The sequence below is a fragment of the Gadus morhua genome, chromosome 5 (genome assembly GCF_902167405.1).
Source record: "Gadus morhua chromosome 5, gadMor3.0, whole genome shotgun sequence".
Taxonomy (NCBI): domain Eukaryota; kingdom Metazoa; phylum Chordata; class Actinopteri; order Gadiformes; family Gadidae; genus Gadus; species Gadus morhua.
The window spans coordinates 8364908-8388762 of record NC_044052.1 but is presented as its reverse complement, the minus strand read 5'-3'; the positions used below and the strand labels follow the sequence as shown (position 1 = coordinate 8388762).

Here is a 23855-nt window from a genome sequence, read left to right as displayed (position 1 = left end):
ATTCTGTCATTTTTCCACAAGAGAGCACTTTTGTTTGTTTTAAAATAAGTTGGATATAAATAAGCAATTCTTTATATTGGCGCTCGGGGGCGCTGGTGCCCCTGACTCGTCGTATATTTCGCATTGTGGTTGTGCGCCATATTGGCAGTCTCCTCCATCTCCCAACAAGCCTTGAGCATGCAACATTCAAACCGGTTGGGGAAGAGAATACAATAATTTTTTATATCCAGAACGCGAGCTGATTTTAATCGCCATGGAGGCTGTGAAGTCTTTTAACAATGAGGTTTGTTTCAAACACGCCACATTTTCCGCACAAAGTGATGATAAAATGTCGAACCGAGTAATTTAGCTAGCGATAGCCTAACTAGCATACATGGTAGAAGGGCAGTCTCGCACAAGGCCGCACTCTCTGTCAGCAATGTTGTTAAACCACGGCAGATCTAACGAGAGGTGTCGGTCAACACGACCCTAGCAGCTATATGGAACCGTGTGGTCAACTGTTGAAGCAGAAGCAAAGTATTGCTCAGTATGCAAATATTTCTGCACAGTCCGTAGCTAACCTGCTATAAGTTAGCAAGTTGACGCTATGCTAGTGAGCTAACGTGATACCATTCACTAGCTAGCGTCAACTCTGCTGGTTAGCTAGTAGCCCTAGTATTATTATGTTATTACTAAGAAATGTCACGGTATATCCACAATTGAGTGGTATGATTGATGAAGCAACCTATATGTTTGTATAACAAGTTATAGCTAGTGTGCAGTACGTGCTCCCCAAGCCTTTCCCAACCCCCTGTTTTGTCTGCAGTACAAACGAGCCAAGTGGCGTTAATACGCAAGGCCATTGTTTACAAGTGTCCTAAATAGCGGTTCAATAGTTGATACATCATGAAGTTAGACAATGTTTCCACAACGGCAGATTTGGGTTGCATTGCACCTTTTTCATAAACGTAAAAACGTTGGACGCTGTACTGGGCTGCTTTAATATAAATAGGTCCTGAACCGTATCCATCTCGTAAATATGATATGTGACGTTTGGCTAAGGTGGTTTGTTGTCATTTTTCTTCTAGCTGTACTCGCTCAATGAGTACAAGCCTCCGATCTCCAAGGCAAAGATGACCAATATCACCAAGTCTGGAATCAAAGCTATAAAAGTAAGTATGTAGCTGTGATGATTGAGGCAGGGTAAAGATGAGAAGATAAAGCCCTGGATGGTAGGGGTTTAATAAAAAAACACAAAAATCAATAACACCTTTCCAGGAATATGTTTCTTGGTATTTTCATGAAGACTTATAGAATGGTAACTTGTGAAGGTGCGCTACAATCCAACATTAAAATGACACCTCAACCAACCGCTCTGAAGTTTGGATAATCGATGCGTTTTCATAATCGCAGACAAACCAGTACCTTTTTTAACCTATGGGCACTAAAGTTCCAGACTTTTCAAATTCCCTAGTTCTGACATTAAGATGAGATAGTATGGTACTTGATTGATCCCAGATGGGAAATACAGGGGAGTCAAAGCCCCAAAGTTGCTTACAGCAACTAGACTGACAACTGTTGTGTTGTTTGTGACTGTATAACACCAGTTGCACAGTGTAGCACTGAGACTACTGCCTGGGGATGCTGGCATTCCCAGCTATGCAACAGAAGTATTTATTTTAATGAGCTGGAAAATGTCGGGCATTATTTTAAAGAACATCTAATATAGAGTAGCTATAGATGGATAGCAGTTCCGAGCTTGAAATGCATAAAGATTGCATGTATTCAATCGTAATATATATTTTTTTTTTACAAGGGGATATCTTAATTGTCCAGTGCAACATGGACATGGGGTTTGTTTTTTCTCAGCCATGTCAATAACACTTCCTCTTTAGTGGAAGTATATGGTTTAAAGTTTTAATTGCTTAGCTTCCTACTTGGCAAATTAAATATATAATTAACTGGTGTGAGAACAGCTCTGCATGGCTATCTTGAAAAGCCTAAACTAAAAATCTGCTTTAAATAAAAGGTAGTAGGGATATATGGATGGTTGTGATTGGCTGTACGTAACCATCAGGAGTCTCTCATTTCCCCGTGGTAATTTGACATGGACACATTGGCAGGGAGCTTGCTAATTATTCAGCTAACCCTGATAGGCCACAGGAGCAGGTTCCAACAGCTATGCCTTATTTGTTACTAAGTTTGTGTGTTAAGTCATTTTTACCCCTTGTTAGTTTTAAACTAGCAGTTTATTAAATTTGGCTACACCACCAATACAAAAGTAATATCCTAACTAGTAATGCATAAGTCAACTTCACTGTCGCGTCAACGGGACGTAAACCAAGTTGTACCGAAACTACCAGCTATGATGTAAACACTGAAAGGCATGAGAAGAGAGATTGATTTGCATGGCACTGTCGAGATTTGTCTGTTTTGTACTCAGGTATTCTAGAGTAGCATGGCTTTGTAGAACTAATTGAGCTAAAAAGTTGAACCGGAACAGTATCCTGCATCATGCTACCGCTAATGGGATCCGTGCAGTGGCAATGAGCTCTGCATTCGTAGCCTAGCCTATCCTGTCCCATAATTATAATGTTTTGTATTTTATCTTTAGAAAGATTTAAGGGAAAACCACTGATTTACGGGAAAACCACTGCAAGTCATGACTAGTTGAACCGTTTAGCCTAGAGGATGCTAATTACTTGAATTAGGAATAGCACAAGGGCTAGACGTCTCCGGTTGCTGATGGGGATTGAAGTACTCGAAAGGCATTAAGAGTATTTAGCACATTTTCTAAGCCTCCATGAACAACTTGCAAAACGACACAAATCAGAAGGCAAGGAATGTATGGTGTCTTGACAATATGTAGATGTTTGCCAACTGGTTTTCTATAGGCTGAGAGTATTCTTTATGCTTGCTTGGTATCCGGTCGGCATGTTGGGAAAAGAAAAAAAGACACCAAATTGTGAAATAGTATCTTTAAAACCATAATTTTATGTCTAAAGTGAGGTGATGACTGTTTTGGCGTTATGTCATAGCCGTCCATGTATCGTGGGGCTGAGCTATTTATTTAAGTTAGCAGCAAGAAGGAGAACATCTTTGATGTTGCCATAGCCCAGATTCCCTGTTAACAGTAAGCTTAACACTATTCAGTTGGGTGACCTTTGGGGGGTAGGGGGCAGGAGGGACCAAAGACCTTTTGCATTTCCTTGTCTGAAAAAACGGTGAAACGACAGTCCAAATTTGCTACCCGACTGAGTGACTGGAATGATTCTTGTTAGTTTAAAATGATTAAATTAACCGTTGTATATTTTTTCCTCCACTCTTTATTATATCCAATTGTGGAAGTGTAAAAAGCCCTACACATTATCTGATATACTTGAGTTATTCCACTGATTCATACATTTACGTGGGAATATGTTTTCAAATCGAAACTCCTTGTACCAGGCTCGGCATACCAGCTCTAGGGATCAATTAACTTGTGCATAACTGTTGCCTTCGCTAATACCTTTTTCTCTCATAGCAGTTGTTTTTGAAGGACATGCACTGATCTTTGATTATTGCTGTGCCTTCTGTTGCTTGTGTATAATACCTGTTTCCCCTTCCCTCAGCAGCTCTCCCAGCTCCCCAAAAGCACTGAAAGTGAAGCAGGAGGATGGGGTGGAGAGAGTTACAAAGAGATAAGAGTCCCTAACCAGCTTAGGTAGGAGTATGGGTTGTTTCACAAAGAAGATGGAAGCAAACCAAACAAGCAAATTTAACTTTGTGTTTCAGCCACACACACAGACAAATGGCTTGTCTTGTTGATGACATTATGCTGGTCGTTTATTGGCGTTCAATGGCTTGTTAATTGTTAGATTTCTAAGAACTTGATTACATTGGTTCTTTTATTAAGTTGTGTATGTGTCTCAGGCTAATATACTGATTCACCGAATCATAGTTCTCTCTGCCAATTATGGATTGACTTTTGTGGTACGTGGGTTAATCCTAGGGTGTGTAGAATGCAGATAACCCTAGCTTGCTGATTTTCCTGAAGGCTTGTTAATAGTTTTGTTTGGTTGAAGGCAAAATAGATTCCTAGTCAACCTTTGATGGGGTTCATCAGACAGGAACACTATAATAAGAGTTACCTTGTTAGATCTGCTTCCTTACATATTATGCTTGAACAAGGAGTGTTTAAGTCTGTTCCATTTTAGTTTGGGTTGATGTGGTCAGATGTACACACTAGTATTCAATCGCTGGCTTACATTGTCTGTTATGAGAATGAATAAGTGGGTAATTCGGCCCACTGTAAGCTTGTACCCTTTGTCATTTTCTCTTTCAAAACACTTGGTTGTGTGGACAGATTTTGGGTCTTGTTGGCTGGGACACATAATTCCTGATCGCTTTTTTTGGGCTGTTGAGTCTTTGATCCACACGTATATTATCTGGTGTCCCCCCGCTAAACTCGATGCAGGTACGATCCAGAGCTTTAAAGAGAGACAGCAGAAAATAGTGTAAAAAAGGTATACATTCCCAAACCATCAGTGAATACATGCCCTGAATGCTCAGTTTCTAAAATCGAAATTGCCTCATGCAGAGATAGCACAGTCAACTCAAATCATATTCTCGGTGCATTCCAGTCACTAATAGCTGATTGAGGACTGCTATTAACTCAAACGATAGCTCTCAAATCTGCTTCACTTCTGTTGCGTTGAATGGACACAGGATTTTAAGCAAGTTGGCTACAATAGAACATTTATATTTATAAATAGTTAGACACGGAAAAAATTCTCAATCATTACATTGAGTACTTTTAATGATATTTTTGAGACTACATGAGGCCGATGTATTCTCTCACTGCCTGTTTAAATTATCAGATTCTGGAATTTCTTCCCCCGACTACACAGATAATCCCATGCCAATATTTAAACGTTAACCATTCCTGAAATTGCTAATTCGACAGATTTGTAGGAAAACGTATTGCATGGTGTAACAATGTCGATGTGACACACCACCTAGGTGACTTTTACTAGGCTCCTCCAGACAAGGACATAGGGCATCGGTGGTGTCCAAAGGCGGTTTATTGAAAGGATTGCAGACAATGCTACATGAGCCGGTGCTCCTGCTTCCCATGCAGGAGATCTCTTTCTGAGTGAGTGTGGTGATGGCTGGCTTATCCTGTACACATTGATTGCTCAATGTGCAACAGGTGTGCAGCCTCACCCAGCCCCAGGGTCCAATCAGTCTGACTCAGGCCAGGTGAGGCTGCCTAAACCAGCATCATCATCCACACACACTCCACACTTAGGTTTTTTAAAAGGGTACATTCTTTGTCAGTGTAACCAGAAGAGCAAGCAGACGTTGGGGTGATGTTGCCCGTTATCCTTGTCTGCTTTTTGCAGATTTGGCATTTGGACGATAGACCTTTTTCAAAGATGTTTCATTATCAGACAAACGACGGTGTAGCTCATAACACTAAGTTACTAACTATGGGTCGGCTTCTTTCATGGGTTGTAGACTTAATTAGTGAAGAACACACATTGGCCATGTACCCTTTTGACAGCTGTCACAGCGGAGAAATGGGTGCAGCCCCCAATCGTCACACTGTGTAGGTGGGCAGGTGTTTCATTTGCCCTGGTACGTTGAAGTAGCGGACCCATGATTAGTGTTAACAGCTTCATCTGTGTTACGGAGTTGCCTCTAAAATAATTATTGACATTGAATAATTATATTGAATGGGACAGTTGTGCACTTCATAAAGCATTACTAAAGAGTCATCCTCTTGCGAGCTTCCCCAGTGCAGCATCATTGTTACTCTTGGTACTTCAGTAGCAAGCTAAGAACCAGCATCGGTAGTATGGTGTGGTACACTTCATGAGACACTGGGAAAGCGCCATTAGACTTGGTTGTGAGTTGTGTTTTCACTGTGTTTACTATGCAGGAATGATGTAATGGATCTGGTCTATTTGTTTGCCGATTAGAGATAACAAAAGATATTAAGGGGCAATTATATCAAAGACATTTGGCATTGCATCACAATCAAGTGTCACAACAGCAGCGGTTCCACTGCAGGAAATTTCCCGAGGATCTAGAAAGCTTTGGAGAAAGTTCTTCTCCAAGACTGTTTAGTTACAACTGCACACAGTCATGTTATTAAAGCAACCTATATTCACGTAAAGCAGAGCAAGTTAACATTGGCTGTAGTGCACACTACTATCAAGTTTAATTATATATCCATGTATAACAGATGGAGATCATATATGTCAATGCAGTGTGAAATCTACCCAAGTAGTAACTGTGACAACAATTCCTGGGCACTTGAGGTTAAAACACGGCTTATTTCAATCCATTGCCACACAGTTCTCACAATCAAGTGTTAACGTAATAGGAAGACCTTTTCTTTTTATGATGAGGTGCAGCACACATGTAGAAGGTACATTTCGTGTTATTTGAATTTTCCTGTTGTATTGTTTTCTTTAGTTGAGTAGATGGTCCCATTTAGGTTACACTTTATGGGGACTTGCATAGGAATTATTCAAGGGATGCCTTGATCAGCTCATGATCAGACAATAACTTATATATTATTATCTATTTAAGTTTAGCTGGTGGCATCTCAGAATTGTCAATACATGTTCTGCATATGTTCTAGAGAATGGATGGCTTTTTTTTTTTTTATTCCTATTTATAAAGCTTTTTATAAATCAGAACAATAAAACACAGGCACTTCACTGGCAACCATTTATTTAGCAGTGTAGCGCTGTCCTTAATGATCCATTTTACACGTAGTATTCTTCTATTGTGTCTTTCCTCCATTCTCCCACTGGTATTTAGAGGACTTAGGGGAAGCCGTTTAACCTCCCCCAAATACTTGAGTGTGGATTGAATTTGAAACTGATATCAATGGCTGTGAAGCTACGTCCATGAAGCACTGGTGTAGCACTAAGCTAGGATTCAAGCGGACCTCCCACCTCTGAGCAGGCCTGACTTATTGAGGTCCGGCACGTCAAGTCTAATATAAGCTAGTCCGTGCCTTAACCTTAACTGTTCACTGTTGTAACGGATCTCTGATACAAACTATTGCGGGCACACTGGACTTTAACAAACTGGCATCCAACTACTTTTTCATCTTTGAAAGTCTTAATTATGAGAATGAGGAAGAAAGTTGTTTGTGGTGTAACTGCCTACACTACATGTAACATGACTTGGAAAATCGTGGTGATGGCAGATGGTTGTACATAAATCCCCTGTCGGTTAACAAGACATTTACACTGATTGAAAGCCAGGACATTTACTTAAATGCATAAGAATGACAGAAAGCTTTTTAACGACCACTTAATTGAGGTGTAATCGTGGTTGGTTTGTTGGTTGGTTGCAGGTATGGCGGTACAGCATTAGTGGCCATTAACTCTGATTGTGTTCCTGCTAATTGGACAATTCAGACTTATGCTCCTAAATGGGCGTAGATTGCGAAATAATTATGCTTTTTTTTTTTTTTTCTCCTGTGTGTGTGTTGGGGGGGTGTTGCAAATTGGAAGTAGGTTACGCAGCCTTCATATAATGGCAAATTAGTTATTTTAATCAAAGCATACACTTAACACTTCAGCATACAGAGCTCTGATATCTCTGTAGGGATTTCTATATACAGCATGACAACAGGCATGTCCTCATTTTAAAGACCCACTCTTGGCGTGGAGAACACAAAACATAGTTTTGGACATTTGCTACTATCCTAGCCATGTAGCCTGTGGGTCACTGTATTGTATGTTTGTTAAATTGATAGATGCGAGAATGGGGTTAAAAGCACCTAATAATCTGTTGCAACCCAACCAAGAAAATCTTTCATAAGTCCAAACAGGTCCGCTTAATATTTTGCATCCCTTTTTCCCCGAAAACTGCAATCATAATTGGATTCCTATCCACATTTAGCACACCCCACAAAGAGGGAGAAAGCAGAATTTTAGATAAAATACAGGTTATGATGACCCTACACAAGAATCTACTTGTGTAGGGTCCAAAACAAAACCCCAAATAGTTGTTTCTAAACATTGTTTACATAGTAGTCTATGCCAATCTTTCAATGTTACTTTAATAAGACCTAAATATAGAAAAATAATAATTAAAATCTGTTTGTTTAGTCAGTTTCTGTCAACCAGGCTCTTCTGCTGTGAGCGCAGGTGGTGTGCTGTGTGCACGGTGTTAGTGTATGTGTGGAGCTCTTACTGGGCAGCGGTTGATGTGGGTGGCTATGTCCAAAGGAGGGACAAGCTTCTCGGGTCATGCATAACGAGTTCTCACTTTGTTGCTGTGTGACATATCCAGGAGAATTATGCTCCTTTCCAGAAGTTTTAGCCCAAAATGCATGTTTTAAACCTCATAGTATTTGAATTCAAACTGAGACATGGGTTTTACTCCCTATGTATAAGTGCTCATTCTAAGGTTTTGAAAATCCAATGATTCTACTTTTCATCGGATTATGCACCCATTGAAACATACTTATATATTTGATATTAATGAGTATGTATATTTTTATGTTTATTCAATTTCTGCAGAGTTGGTTTCTCTAGTCTAGATGGCACTACTTTTTACACACTGCACCTTCAATCATTGATGGATGGGGACTTTTGTCATTATTCTGCAAACCTTACTGAATTATATAATTTATTAAATGTATACCGTTTATAAGTGTAGTATAAGTGTTGAATTTACTTGCTCCCCACTCTCTACAGCAGAGAGGATGGTTGGAGGGGCTTAAACAGATGTACGTTCTTGTTGTTAAGTACGGTGATTCTCAACTGGACTAGCCTTAGGAACCACATGGACCCCCTCATGACCCAAAAATGAATATAGCAATATATCAGTAATCAACAGCTTTCAGGCCATGCTAATGTTATTTTAGTAATTTAAAGTTTGTGTGTGTGAGCAAGTGGGAACATGTCAAGCCTAACGGAGTAGTCTTGGCAGAAACGGATATTGGATTGAAGACATTGTGTATACGTTATCTGTTGCCGAGTGGTTGTGGAGGGCAAAAGTAAAGGATCAGGTCGTTTTTCTTCAATTAAGTTGTCTAAATGCTCTGGAGTAGAGTGGAATTACTACCCTATTTAGTGATAATTTTCCAGAGTGACTTGTTACAGTAATACTCCCTAAGATCATAACTGTCTTTTTTGGGGTTTCCGAACCCCTTCAGTAGTATAGATTTTAACTGCTGCCTACTAGGGACTTTAATGTGCATAGGGATGCAGCGTCTTTCCTTGAAGCAACAATGCTATATAGTTTATTCATTTGTATGCTTGTTTGTTTTTGTTGTGTTTTGCATGTACATAAATTTGCTCTACCTTGAACGTTCCAATCTCTTATCAGATACATAGAAAAAGCATAACAAACAAACTATCTCACGCAGTCTTAACTTTTGTTTTGACTTATGATTTGTGACACATTTGTGGTATCAATTAATGCTGACAAATAATATGTGTCTTCGTTATTACAACAAAACATAAAATAATTGAAAAGACAAGAATATTTTCCAAACTTGGACTAAATATCTAATAAAAGTAAATCATTTTCAAGTAGAGTTAAATCTAAAATGTGAGGCTTAGGGTACCCTCAAACAACCACCACATCCTTTTTGGTAATCACACTGTTGGTTATGACTATGCAGGAACTCAATCTTCAGAGATGAAATGAATCAGGAACCAAGGTCTCGCAAATTATTATGTAAAGATCTTTTGAAGGATTTTGCCAGTTTGCAAATCAGCCATGATTTTGAAAATGTTAGCCTCTCTTGTGAATTCCGAAATTGGGACGGTGGTGCGCCATTGACATTCATTCTATTCCAAACTATTGTTGAGCAGCTCCCATAGCAGCATTTGTTTTATACAGGCCCAAGCGCAGACAAACTGCACTGGCTACGTAGTTTGGTTCTGTGTTTACAGACCACTGCAAACTAATGTACTTGGAGACCAAGAGGAACACAGTAAGAGTTCTGAGGGAAGATAGTGGCTGTATGCTAGTCTACCAACTGAACGCTATATTAATGAATTCATCAATTCTATAATTTCCCATAGGCTGACTCGACACAATGAGTTTTATGAAAGCGGAGCATTTGGTGGAACCATTCCGCCATAATTGTACCAACCAGGGAAAGCTTGAGAAGGAATAGGTACAGAAATCACTCCAGTCATTTAAATAACAACCCCTCCTACTCTTATCCCTGCCACTTATTGAAATGTTTTGAGGGTTGGTGTCAACTGAGAAGGACAACACTGCTTAAAAAGGCACACACCAGCGGGGTGTAAAAACAGAATCTAAACTTAATTATTTTTCAATTTTGGGCAATATTAGAGCAATGATCTAGCAAGGCAATTGGTTTGCACTTACTTGTGTTAGACAAGGCAAAGATAAAGCTAGGGTAGCTGTGAAACACTAGTTTGGAATAGAATGGGTGTCATCGTGGCTCGCCAACCCAATTTCAAAACACGTGTACACTCAGCGGGGAGTTGAACAATATTCTGAAAGAAATCAGTTGGAATACTTCTAAGTTATGATCCTAAACAACGATGATGGGTTTCATTTAAACTGGCCTCAGGTTGAGCCTCCACTGACACTAGCTTGGCTGTAGTGCATTGTTTTTACTTAAGTTTTGCTCAGCTGATAATGTTCAACGTTAAGTTCTCAATCCTTTAGTACTAGTAGATAATTGTGCTTATTTATATGCTTGCATCCAATAATTTAAAATAAACAACATGGCATGGATTGTTATGTTATTATTACACAGCTCTTCTCAATGCTGTGGAACGCTCCGTTCACTTGCATGGGCCTTCACAACTTCCGGCGGTGAATTATTTTTTGATAATTCACCGTTGCTAAGCATATAATGACCGCTGTCAAGGAAAGTGCATTTTTTGCCTCTATTGACATCTTCGGTATCACTCCGCAAATAGTCCGGTAACTTATCAACCCCAACGTATTCGGTTGCTAAGCGACGCCAACGTCTTTGGCGGACTATTTCTCTGCTGATCAACACTATGAATGCTGGTAACAAATTGATTGTAAAAAGACACACCATCTGAGTTTATTTTTTTTCGTTTTGACAAGTCTGTGTAATAAGCGGAATAATGTATAGAACGTCGCCGGTCATTATCGAAAATAAGCCCCTTCAGTCCGGAGCAAGACACCTCCGCTTCGCGTCGGTTTCCTGTTCTTCGTCTGGGCTGATTTTCCCCATATGACCGGCGTTCTATCCATTATCCCTTGCATATGATCTCTCTGTACTTGAGACCAAACGGCTTGCCATTTTCCGAAAGATGTATTGATTCCTGTATAAATAGAAACTTCCAGGGGATTTTGAATTGGGTGTTACTTGTAACATAACCCAGTGGGTTCTGCTTTCACTTCAGCTTTCTACAGTTGTGGGTAAAACCAGGTCCTCTGGTTCAACATGAGAGGTCACGACCCCTGACCAACCTTGGTGCCGGTGTGGCTGTAGTTACCGTACATTGAGAAATGCTCTGGGATGGATAGGTCCAGCTGTACATGTTATATACAGTACATGTTCTTTTTTTATGCAGCAGTTTTTATTTTAGATATTGGATAACTTCATGTGTATATTACTTTCGTTTCATAAATGGAGTAACTTTTAATCCAGATACACAACTTTTGCATGTCAGCAATTAATGAATAAGGAAGTATATTATGAGAACCGCTCGGAAATACTGTGGGAAGCCATTCTCTAGTAGTACTTAGAAAGGCTGACTGGTAACCCTTCAGTTTACTAAATTGTGTAACTGGGTGTCGGGTCATGTTTTTCTCCAAAATAATGTGTGCACAATTTAAACATGCGTTATTATGGTACTCTTATTTGTCTAGCAAAAATAATGTTCAAAACATAATGCAGGGCAAGACTTAATGTACTCTTAACTGTGGAGCTTGATGCTGGTTTTATGTTAAGTTCTTCTATGTGATGTCTTCAATTGAATGCAGAAGGATGGACGACTTGTTATTTTGGCCAAAATCTAGTATAGAATTGTCAGTTTTTACATATACTTATATACATCTACTTAGTTGATTTTCCATTTGCTTCACTACTCCGACGCAACATAGCGGATGCTCATGGTAGTGTGTGTTTGTGATTACTGAATAGATAAAGGGAGTCTTCTCGAGTACAAGTGCAAGCTACTTTTATTTTTGTCTGTGCAATGGGCCTCTTTGGTATTCTGTGTCTAAGGGCCCATAGACTTCGCCTGAGTCTATAAAAAAGCAAGCCTTTCCGCATTTTGTTGCCTTAGCATACGCGTGTTACGTTCCAACCCACTGTGCACAAGTTGTTGATGTTCTCCATCTCCACTGAATGTTAAATGGACCCTCTTATTGTTATGATTATTTGTCTCATTGATACAATTACTGTACTGATTTGTTTTCAGCCTGTCCTTTTACCCCATCTACTGGCGGCTGAATGGTCTAGCATTATGATGTGGTGTCTTTATAGACTGGGCCTGTTAGCACGCATGTGGGGAGGAGATGTCTAGTTCAACCCATCAAAATGATTGCTCTTATTACCAAGCACGTATTTCTTAAGTGGCCGATAGCCTTTGGAATGTGAATGGTCACCACTCATGGTCAAATAACACCATTTCAATTAAGCACTCCTCCAGAACTCGTAGGTATAGCCTGTTTAAAGAAACCATAGTAGTTTGGCTCAATTGAATAATATGCAAATATGCAGAGTACAGCAGATAGTAATATAATTTTTCATTACTTTTTCACATCGTGTTGGCTATAATATCCCATTTTACATCCAATGAAACACTCATTAAGATTTAATATGTATTCTTCCAAACTGCCGAGCAATGCATTGCCAAGCCAAGTTGAATCGGTTAATGACACCAAAACTCCTCTCTATCAGAAGTACGCCTAGTTGGGTATTAATTAAGAACTGATGAAATTATGTGGTTGGAAACATGACAGGAATATGTATCTAGAATCCATACAAATTAAGGCAATTCATAGATTAGTGTAAGAGGTTGTTTTTTTGTGTATCCTGCTGTGCTATATAAAAAAGTGGTGAAATTACACAACTTTCTGTGGTAAAATATCCTTATCCTCTGTATGTTGATTCTTTGAAAGTCTCACTACGGCTCTGTGATGAAGAAAGTCTGTTTCTACAATGCTTCCATGAGTTGATGCTGCGTTGCTTGCTGACATCAATGTGTTCTACTCTTTCAGTTTTACAAGCATGTTGTGCAGAGCGTGGAGAAGTTCGTACAGAAGGTAAGCATTAGTACAAAAGACACAACTCATGTTGACTACAAGTGGAATTAGTTAGTTAGTTCGCTTCTTTAATGTCCCCATGGGGATAATTGTTTTCACCCAGTCAAGTTGGTTTCAGTACAGCATACATTTAAAAAGGCACAACACTGTGTAGCAACAGTGTGCAACACACAGATAACAAATAAATTCTCTTCACAAACTGCCCTGCGTTAAACACTAGCCTAACTAAAACAAGTGTGCTGGTTGATTGACTGGTTTAAGCAGCCTCACCTGCTGTTATCTTTTCCACAACCTGGTGCGCAAAATGAAAGAGACCCACAAAAAAAGTGCTCCAGTACTCGCTGAGAGTTGGACCTTGTATTAGATATATGATTTTCAGGAGGGTATTTCTTGCACCCCTACTTTAGAGTTTTTAATCTAACCGCACAAACAAATAATTCTTTTCTGTGAACTGTTATTAACCCGAGATGTACTGGTAGTCAAAAATGTATATTTACATTGCAACTGTAGCATATTCCAATGCCGTCTCCCCCTGTGGTTCCACATCAACAGTGCAAACCAGAATACAAGGTGCCCGGGCTGTACGTTATCGACTCCATTGTCAGACAGTCGCGGCACCAGTTTGGCATGGAGAAGGACGTGTTCGCCCCGCGCTTCAGCAAGAACATCATCGGCACCTTCCAGCACCTTTACCGCTGTCCCTCGGATGACAAGGTGTGAGACGCATATAACACTGTTAGGTTTCGTTTCAAGTGTGCCAATGGCCCCACCATGTTGTTTTCAGTCAGCTTCCTGGTGTTGTTTTTGTGGTTGATGTATTGTTGATTGAAACGCATTTCTAACCAGCCCACGTCTCTTTGCTTGTCTCTCCAGAGTAAGATAGTGCGAGTCCTCAACCTGTGGCAGAAGAATGCCGTGTTCAAGAGCGACATCATCCAGCCCCTGTTGGACATGGCGGCAGGGCTTCCCCCGCCCAGCGTCACCCCGGTCATGGCCAGCAGCACGGCGCCGGCCAACAACGCCACACCCGGTCAGTCCGGACGCGCACACGACAACGGCCTCCTTACCGCCCACCTACGTGTTGATGGTTTAATGTTTAGCATGTAACAACGGTATAACGCAAACAAGCGTGTCACATGTATATTGATATACTCCCTCCCTCTCTGGTTGTGTGCAGGTACCCCAGCCACCCCGGCCACCCCCGCCAACATAGTCCAGGGTCTGCCGGACTGGGCCTCTCAGATCTCCAACACAGACACCGTGGCTGCCGTCGCCCAGATCCTCCAGAGTCCCCAGGGACAACAGGTTAGAACAGAACCACAACCCTCCAGCACCCTCTTCTGGAATACTCTGTGCCTACCTTACAGTAATTTCTTCCCCTGTACTTGAATGTTTAGATCTTTCTGTCGTTGCTATATATATATATATATATATATATATACTCTTTTTCCGTCGGTATTGCTGCTATGCACCCAAGTTGTTATACATAGACAGTAATTATGAACTATGGTTGAAACCATTGTGGTTGCGGTTGTCGTGCAGCTGCAGCAGCTGGTGCAGAGTCTGCAGATGCAGCAGCAGAAGCCCCAGCCGTCCCTGCTGCAGGCGCTTGACGCGGGCCTGGTGGTCCAGCTGCAGGCGCTCACGGCCCAGCTCACGGCCGCCGCCACCGCCAACAGCCTCAACCCCCTGGAGCAGAGGGTGACTTCTTTTAACAAGGTAAGCGTACTGATGTTGTTTGGCATTTAACGCCGTTTGGAATTATCAGCATGAATATGTACCGTCATGAAACGTTTGATGTCGTCTTTTCCGTCTTAGAAACTTTTGGGCCAGTTCGACTTTGGGAATGACTCGGACCGCAGTGAAGATTCCAAAAAGGACACTTCATCTCAGATGTGAGGACAAGCTCTAGTCCCAGTCACATAATAAATCCATTGATCAATGAATTAATATGTGGTCACTGACGGGATCTCCTATTAACTACGTGTTGACCGCTCTGGCGGCGGCTCTTTGCAGGCCCATGGTGTCGGACTCCATCAACAACTCCCTGTTCCATCAGCTGGCCGAGCAGCTGCAGCAGCAGAATCTGGAGCAGTTCCAGAAACAGCTAATGGAGCACCAGCAGAAGGTGGGTCCTGGTCCGATCGACACCCCTCACACAGAGTGCCCCACAGTGCGTGCCGCACTTGGCTCCTCTAGGCGTAGTCTTCTTTATGAGGGCAGGTTGCGATGCTTCGTTCGCAGTATAACGGTTCTCGTTGTCTCTCCTCCTCGGAAGTCCATGAGCATGGAGCCGCAGGACTCCATCTTTGGGCCGGAGAACCCGGTGCCTTCTGTCCAGAGCACTAGCCAGCCACAGCTCCCCGAGGCAGAGAAACTAGACGACTCCATGGACAACCAGCAACAGGTACCAAAAGCCTTGAATCACTTATTGGTTTTGTATCGGTAATAGTTGGTCTTGTACTATGTATACTGTCAATCATGCGGCGTGCTGCCATTGATTGGTGGCGTCCTATCGGCCTGGCGAGTGTGTTGAAGTGTGTTATCACGCGGTGATTGCAGGACATGGACATGGATCTGGACGAGGGCCCAGATGGAATGGAGGAGGAGCTCTTTGAGACGGAAGAGAAGAAGGCTGCGAGCACTCGCTCCAGGACGCGCTCCCGGTCACGTTCCAGGTCAGAGTCTCTCTCATTTCGCACTCTTTCATCTGGACTATCTTCAAACGAGGCCTGCCCCTAACTGGGACACCAAAGGCGCGGCCGTACCTTCTGCGTTGCACGTCTGCGGACAGCTGCAGAAGTGCGCTGATAAAGCTAGTGTGGTACCATTGATACTAGAATTGAGGGTCCGCGTCAGTCTGGTTTCCACGCATGCATGTTCCCAGCTCCCTAGCTCCATGCCCCTTGATGGCACCAGCATACGTGGAAGTGTGAATGGGCCCTTAGGTGCTACATTCAATCATAGCAGTGGGTTTATGCTTTTTGTCGTAACGTGTTCTCCCAGTTTATCCTCCTCAGTCCAATTAGGATTCAAATCATTTGATTACATAATAATAAGCTCATGTCTCTGCCACAGGAAACCTCTGTAAGTCATTTGTAATCTTGTGTCATTTGTAAGCTGCTGCATTTCCATTGATGTGCGTGTTTAAGCTCTGAAGTTCATCCACATGATGTAACGTTGGAGGCGTTTGATGTCACCAGGTCTCCAAAGAGGAGGCGCTCTCGCTCACGCTCCGGCTCTCGGAAACGGAAGCACCGCAAGCGCTCGCGGTCGCGCTCCAGGGACCGCAAGAGGAAGTCGTCTCGCTCCTACTCCAGCGAGAGACGCGCCCGCGAGCGGGAAAAAGAGAGGCAGAAGAAGGGCCTTCCCCCGATACGCTCCAGGACCCTCAGCGGTAGGGGACTTGGCGAGCTGTGTGCACAGACGCCACCGTCTCATTGAGTTTTTACGAATTCCTCATCATGGAAGCAGACAGCCTGTCACATTAACTTCTGAAAATGTACTAATTTTCTTGGCATCCGTCATACACAGTGTGCAGCACGACTCTGTGGGTTGGCCAAGTGGACAAGAAGGCCACTCAGCAAGACCTGACCAACCTGTTTGAGGAGTTTGGCCAAATCGAGTCCATCAACGTAAGTCGAGCTCGGCTTCTCTCTCGTAAGCTGCAGCGGTGTTACGTCGCTGACCCTTTAACCTCAGTGTTAAACATCTCAGCCTTAAGCCTGGGAGATTCTAAAAAACCCTTAATGAATGTAAAATGTTAACAACATACTCTCTCCCTTCTCCCTGGTCAGATGATCCCCCCCAGAGGCTGTGCCTACATCTGCATGGTCCACCGGCAGGACGCCTACCGCGCCCGCCAGAAGCTCAGCACCGGCTCCTTTAAGATCGGCTCCAAGGTCATCAAGGTACCCTCCAGCCAATCCACTCACTGATGCAATGTTCCCCCTTTCTCATTTCCCATCTTGTGTCCTTGGACAAATTGGATCATCCAAAAACCTGAATGGACTAGTGCCTTTTAAACGATATGATTAGGTTTGAGACAAGCAGGTCATACTATCTTATTTTACCTAGTTTTATCCATTTGTTCTTATTCCGGAGATAAACGCCATTTCCATTTCTCTGTATGTCTTCGGCGTATTTTGCAATTGACAATGAAGTTGACTTTGATGCTGTGGCTGTCCATACAAACACTGTTCTCATCCACTACTTGTGTGTGTTTGTGGACCAGATTGCCTGGGCTCTGAACAAAGGCGTGAAGCAGGAGTACAAGCAGTTCTGGGACGTGGACCTGGGGGTCACCTACATACCCTGGGAGAAGGTGAAGCTGGACGACCTGGACGACTTCGCAGAGGGCGGCATAATCGACCAGGAGACGGTCAACGATGGTGAGGGAACGCTCCGCACGAGCTCTGGGATTGGTTGAAGCAACTGAAATGCTGGCTGTACGATATGACGCTGTAACGACACTCTCGCTGATAAACATGCAGCCACCGGCTGGCGTTCAATTGTTCTGAGGTAGATTTATTGCCCACTTATAATAGAACCGATCTTTAAAAAAGCCCTCATCGACACTCGTGTTGGAATGAGGTCTGAGATGCATAAACACAGCTGGGCTCTCGAAGCCTACCACAGAAGAGGATGACTGCTTCAGGATTCTCGTTTTGTCAATACAGAGTGGGAGGCGGCCAAGAACGCGGAGCCTGTCAAGGAGCCCCCGAGCCAGGCAGTGAGTGTGGAGCCTGTGGCTGCTCCGATCCAAACCCACGCCGAGACCTACACCCAACAGGTCACCATGATGCCTGTTCAGGTACGGAAAATACACCATTTACCATTTATTTCTGACACTTTAGTTGTCGATCTCACTGGCCTCACATTATATAAGATATAAAATCAGCAAGACAGACTCTCCTCATTTGATATCCTTCAATCCCAACACAATGTGGAAGGTAGACCTATGTTTTCCTCGGCCTAATCCTCGCTGCCAGTTTCAGCGTGTTTAATCTACTGTTGGGCCCGCCCCATCCACTTCCTAAAGGCCTTTGCTGTTGACCTGCTAATGGGTCGGCTGAGTGATTGCAGCGCGGTCACACAGATTGTTTGTTCACTGTGGCACTGTAAGTGACGGTTTGTTATAATAAATGTCCTGCTCTCAGGGCGAATGGGTGCTTAAAGTCCTCAAAGGCTCATGCGACCAATTTGTTTATGAACAAGGCCTTTTTTGCTGTCACGGCATGCACCTTAAGACAAATAAGCTATCCTCCACTTCCTCTTTCAAATCATTGATGCGCTGTACTTAAACCACTGTTCCCAGAGTGGGAGGGCATGGTGTGATGGGAGGGGAGGGGAAATGGTAACATTTTGTAGTGCGGGGAAAATCGCAGACTTTATAAGAAAAACAATACACTTGTTCAATGAAAGTAATTTGTTGCACACTGGAGCTGTGAACAATCACATCCCCTCCTGACACAATTTAAAATTATATATCGAGGTTTCATGGTGGTCGTGTCATGAGTCTGCAGGCAGATGGCGCAAACAACGTGCCCACAGCAATGTTACAGCAAATGTTGACTCAATGCCATGAGTGGACGGTCCAGAAGCAAGAAACCATTTCTTCTTATCTTACGTGCGCTACATTGAGGAAAATGATTAGTTGCTGTTCTGTTGATTTATTCAATGTGGACAAAAGGCTATCTTTTAAATCATTAATTTGATTGCATCATTTAATTTGATGGTAGTAATGCCTGTTTGTTCATCTTGAAACAAATACAATAACATAACCAATATTGACTTATTTTTACCAAAATTAATCACTGATTCCCACTTGTGTCATGTTTCTGTTGGAGCCTGCATTGGCGTGATGATTTGATACTGGATGCTTCCTGTCGCCTCACCACTGAGTCTCATGTCTCACACCTCTGCAGCTGCCAGTGCCCCAAGCTGTTTCCAGTGCAGTGGGCATGGTGCCTCCATCCTTCCCAGTCTCCATGGGGATGCCGCCACCTGGCTATGGACCCCCACCACCCTTCATCCGAGCGGGCTTCAATGCATCTCAGCCTCCCCCAGGTAAACGCTGTCATCTTTGGAAAGAAAGAAACTTATTTTTTCTATGGAGTTGCACTGACTCCACATGACTCCACATAAAAAATGTATTGCGTTAATAATATGGCTGGTTTGTCTTCAATTCCATAGGCTTCATGACTGGAGCTCAGACACCAGGCATGTCCTCAAATACATGTAAGTATTTCCGAATATCGCGTGATAGAAACGGGCATCACGTTGTTGTTCAGCCGGTGAAGCCCATTCTTTACTTGTGCCTTTACAGTGCAGTCGTCGATGACCTCCGGCCAGGATAATGTCAAGGACTCTCTGTATGGAGGCATGATCCCCCCCACCAGCAACATCTCCGGCAGCTACATGCCCCCGGGCCTCCCCGGTACGGGCGTCTTCAACCCTCTGGGGGTCCCTCAACACAGTGCCAACGACAAAGGACATCAGTCGGCTGACGCCATGGAGTCCGCAGCAGAACTCGCCCTGCAAGGTAGAATAAGAACGCTCAACATCTATAAATGCCAAAGGCCATTTATATCCCAGCTGCACGTATTTAAAGTCTTTTGTAATCCGAGGATATTAAGAATGTAGGTGCTAATCATAATCCATTTAATAGAAAGGAGAAAGCAAGTCTGGCAATTATTCATGAGGATGACATTAAATATTGAACAGAATCCTGAATATTGGTGGCCCGAGGTTTGTTTATCAACGTGTTTCTTTCTCCTCCGTTGCCCAGGCATGCAGAACGCGGTGCGCAGCGGAATGGGTTTGTTGGGCATGCACCCGGGCACCCCCCTGGGCCACCCCCTGCACCCCGCGGGCCTGTCCGGACAGCGGATGCCCGGCCTGCTCCCCATGGACATGCGTCCCAACCTCCTGCAGCCCGGGGCGGCCGCCCGCTTCCCCCTGCTGCTGCAGCAGAGCCTGAACCAGCAGGCCAGCAGCCTCCTGGAGGCCTCCCTCCAGGCCCAGGCCCGCGCCAGGGCCCCCTTCGCTCAGATGGACCCCTTCGGCAGGGGCCTCAACCCGCCCAGCGACGGCCTGCCCAAGGCCGAGGAGAAGTCCGGGGCTGACGAGGGCAAGGACCAGGACTACCGCTTCCCCCCGCCGGAGAAGCAGAGCACCGGCCTCCTGAGGACCCCTCCCCCGGAGCAGCGCGACGGCCCGGGCAGCGGCGCCGGAGGGGGGGGCGGCGGTGGGAGCGGAGGCCAGGGACCAGGGGGACCCAGGCCCGCCCTGCTCCAGACCCCAGGGACCCCGGGCCCCAGGTCCAGCCTGGTGGGCCGCCTGCAGGCCCTTGCGGGCTTCACCCCAGACAGCCGCTGGGGCCAGACCAGAGGGGACTTTGACGAGCGTGACAGCATGCGGGGTCCCCCCCCGCAGGCCCTGGGAGGCCCGCCGGCCCCCGGAGGGCCCAAGGGCTTCCCAGAGGAACGTCCGAGCCCGGGCCAGAACTTCCCCAGCCGCTTCGAGGGCCGCCCCAGTACACCGGCGGCGGCCGCTGGCTCCGCCGGGAACTCCGGGTCGGCGGGCGCCGCCCAGCCCTGGAGCCGCGGAGCCGCCGTCGCCCCCCCGGCAGCGGCCGCGCCCTTCGAGAGCGACCTTCACCAGGACCTGGACGAACGCCGGCGCCCGTGGGACCGGCAGCGTGACCGAGACGAGAGAGACTTCGACTTCAGGAGGGAGGTGAACGGGAACCGCCACGGCCGCGACAGAGATCGGGAGCGGGACCGGGACAGGGAGAGAGACACCAGAGACACCCGAGAGAGAGACACCAGAGACCGGGGCCGCGAGCGCCCCAGGGAGCGCGAGCGGGACCGGGACAAAGAGAGGGAGCGTGAGCGCGGGGGGTGGACGCCTCTCTTGCCCCTGCCGACGCCACTGCTCCCCACCCCGTCCCTCAACCCCAACCTGGCCCTGAACCAGGGCAAGATGCTGGCACCCCTCAAACTCAACCCCCAGCTCCAGACCAGGTTCCAGTCCATGCTCCTTCCCCAGACTCCTGGCAAGCTGCCCCTGCCCCCGCAGCTCAACCCCTCACTGCTCGGGAGTCCCCCCAAGACACCCCCTCCGGCACTGAGCCGGGGCGCCCTGGCCGCACCCCGGGCTGACAGCCCCAGCCCACCTCAGACTCTCTGCCAGGCCAAGTCCCCCGCCCCGGCCCGGTCCCCTCCCCTGGCCCGGTCCCCTTCCCCTCCCCCAGCCCATTCCCCAGCCCCAGCCCATTCCCCAGCCCCCGCCCATTCCCCACCTCAAGCCCAGTCCCCCGCCCCAGCCCAGTCCCCCCCTCCAGCCCAGTCGCCAGCAGAGACCAAGGCCCTGAGCCCGGCCACCGAGGCAGCGCCAGTGTCCCCTAGGCCTGTGACCCCTCAGCCCCAGACCCCTCCGTCTCTACGGTCCCCTACTCCGGATGCGGTCCAGTCGCCCCCGGAGCGAGCGGCCTCCCCTCAGGTAGACTCGCCCCCAGAGGCGTCCTCCCCGCTCGCCATCTCGCCGTACCACTCCCCGGCCGCCTGCCTACCAGCCCCCGGCTCCCCTGGTCAGAGCCCCGACTCTCTGGAGGAGCAGGACGAGCCCGGCAGCCCGCCGGCGTCGCCCCCGGGGAGAGCCTCCCCGCCCCAGGCCCGCTGGGCCAACGGGCTCGCCATGGACCCCTTCTGCGTGGCCGACCCCACGCCCGAGGCGTCCCCCGACATCTCGCACCAGGGGGCGCCATCCCCTTCCCTGTCCCACTCCCCCAACCTCGTCATCTCCCCAGGCGGCCCGCGATCCAGCCCCGAGGACGCCCCCAGCGACCCGGAGGACGACGACGCCGAGGAGGAAGCGCCGACACCACCGCCGCCGGCACAGCAGCAGAAGGGGCCGCTGGCCTCCCCTCAGCACGTAGACAATGAACAGAGTGATGCGGTGGAGGGAGCTGCGAGTCAGCCAGTGCTAGACACTGACACAGACACTGAGGGGACATAATCATCACTCAGTAGGTAAAAGATCATTTTGTAAAGTTGTCTCTTCTTCTCTGCACTCATGTCCAGCAAACCACCCCCCCCACCCCCAACCCCCCTCGCCACACGGGACATGGCGGGGGCACGGCACACATCCGTTGTCGTATCGAGAAACGATAACAATAACAATATTCTATCTCTCACAAATACCTGTGTTTTTAAGTAGACGGCACGCTATTTTAATGGGAGATCATTTTGTATTTTATGCTCCTCCCTTCCCCCCCCTCCCCTCCCCATCTTTTTTAAGTTGTATTGCCACCACATTCATTTTTAGTAATCAACCATTGATGAATTTTAATCATTTTTCAGCCCAAATGTTTCAATTGTAATTGGGGCGGCGGCAGTTTGGCCTTCCTATGGAAGAAAGTAAGTAACCCTGGCTTTGGATTGAATTCAGTCCAACCACGATACTTGAAACCACACTGGCTGCCCCCCGTTTTCCCCCTGCTCTTCTTTTTTAATAACACTGCTGCAAGGTTTTAAATGAGTGCTTTGTGTGCTGCCCTATAATGCTTCCTGTTTCCAAAGCCAAACCAATAGCCTACATTCAGTGATACTGGTACAGCTGCTTTTGAACCGGGGGGAGGGGGAACAAATACACTTAAAAAGATGGAAGCCGATGATCGTTGTGTCTCCCGCAGCTACAAATAAATGTCTTTGATTTGTTTCATATACTTCACCGGATTTTAAAAAGCATAAACCGAACGTGCCCCGTTGGAGGAAAGACATGGGGACATGGATCTCTGGGGGGGGGGGGGGGGGGGGGTTGTGGATGTTGGGTGCATATTGTTTTAGTTTGAAATAAACCTGCTTTGTTTGTTTAAACACTTGCTTTAGGACTGTATTTTCTGACCCAGGACCAGTGGAAAACTAAGACCCACTTAACAGACTCTCAGTGTTTTGATTTGTCCTTCACTGTTTCGAACAACCCTTGATTATTTGCCGTTTCTGTTGTTGTTGTTGCTCAAATCGCTGCTTGATCCTCCATCCACAAGGCTTGGATGAAACCACGGGATATAGTGCTTAGTTTCAAACCCCTCTGGCTTGTTCATCCCCCGCCCCGCTCTCTTTCTCTGGGGACGGGGCTGTGCCTTTCATTTGTTTTTGTGTGGAGTTGTAGTGTTCATGATGAAGCCGCCACAGAACTGCTGCGTGATATTTAACTGTTCCAGACCACAGTGTGGACAGACACACCACTGCCCCCTGTCACGTCCCCATCCCTGTCCCCCTCAAAACAACCGGTGTGAACCGTAGCCATTTGTACAGCACTATCCTGTAGTAGAGAACAAGACCGCCTATACTCCATAGCTCTGTGCATGCAGGCCTGCAGCCATGTTTTTAAAAAGCCTTTCTGTCTCCTGAACATTTCACACCGCGAGCTGGTCTTCTGTTTACCCGCTGCGGGCAAACCCTAGTCTGCTGTCCTGTTAGACCAAATGATCACTACAGGAGATGTATTGTTGAATAAAGTATAAAGGTGCAATCGGGACTTTATAATTCCTTACATTTTATTTTACTTGCTTTTCTAATAATGGTGACCGTGCCTGACCATACACACATTTCACTATGACT

General features: G+C 45.8%; 1 protein-coding gene across 3 annotated transcripts; it reads left to right on the top strand.

Annotated features, from left to right (window-relative positions):
* The first annotated feature begins 128 nt into the window (after nucleotides 1–128).
* On the top strand, nucleotides 129–23772 carry scaf8 (SR-related CTD-associated factor 8). Of its 3 annotated transcripts, none has more exons than XM_030355781.1 (20): nucleotides 129–283; nucleotides 1068–1151; nucleotides 13183–13227; nucleotides 13780–13941; nucleotides 14101–14257; nucleotides 14405–14532; nucleotides 14770–14946; nucleotides 15046–15122; nucleotides 15244–15355; nucleotides 15506–15634; nucleotides 15790–15905; nucleotides 16431–16624; nucleotides 16762–16862; nucleotides 17025–17138; nucleotides 17462–17618; nucleotides 17907–18040; nucleotides 19155–19296; nucleotides 19423–19467; nucleotides 19556–19771; nucleotides 20018–23772. In XM_030355781.1, exons 1-20 carry the CDS (start codon nucleotides 254–256, stop codon nucleotides 22246–22248), a joined length of 4551 nt encoding a protein of 1516 aa, XP_030211641.1. In that variant the 5' UTR covers nucleotides 129–253; the 3' UTR covers nucleotides 22249–23772. The 3 variants fall into 3 exon arrangements, with proteins under 3 accessions (XP_030211641.1, XP_030211643.1, XP_030211642.1); XM_030355783.1 differs by lacking the exon at nucleotides 129–283 and adding an exon at nucleotides 3594–3682; XM_030355782.1 differs by lacking the exon at nucleotides 129–283 and adding an exon at nucleotides 3591–3682.
* Nucleotides 23773–23855: the final 83 nt, after the last annotated feature.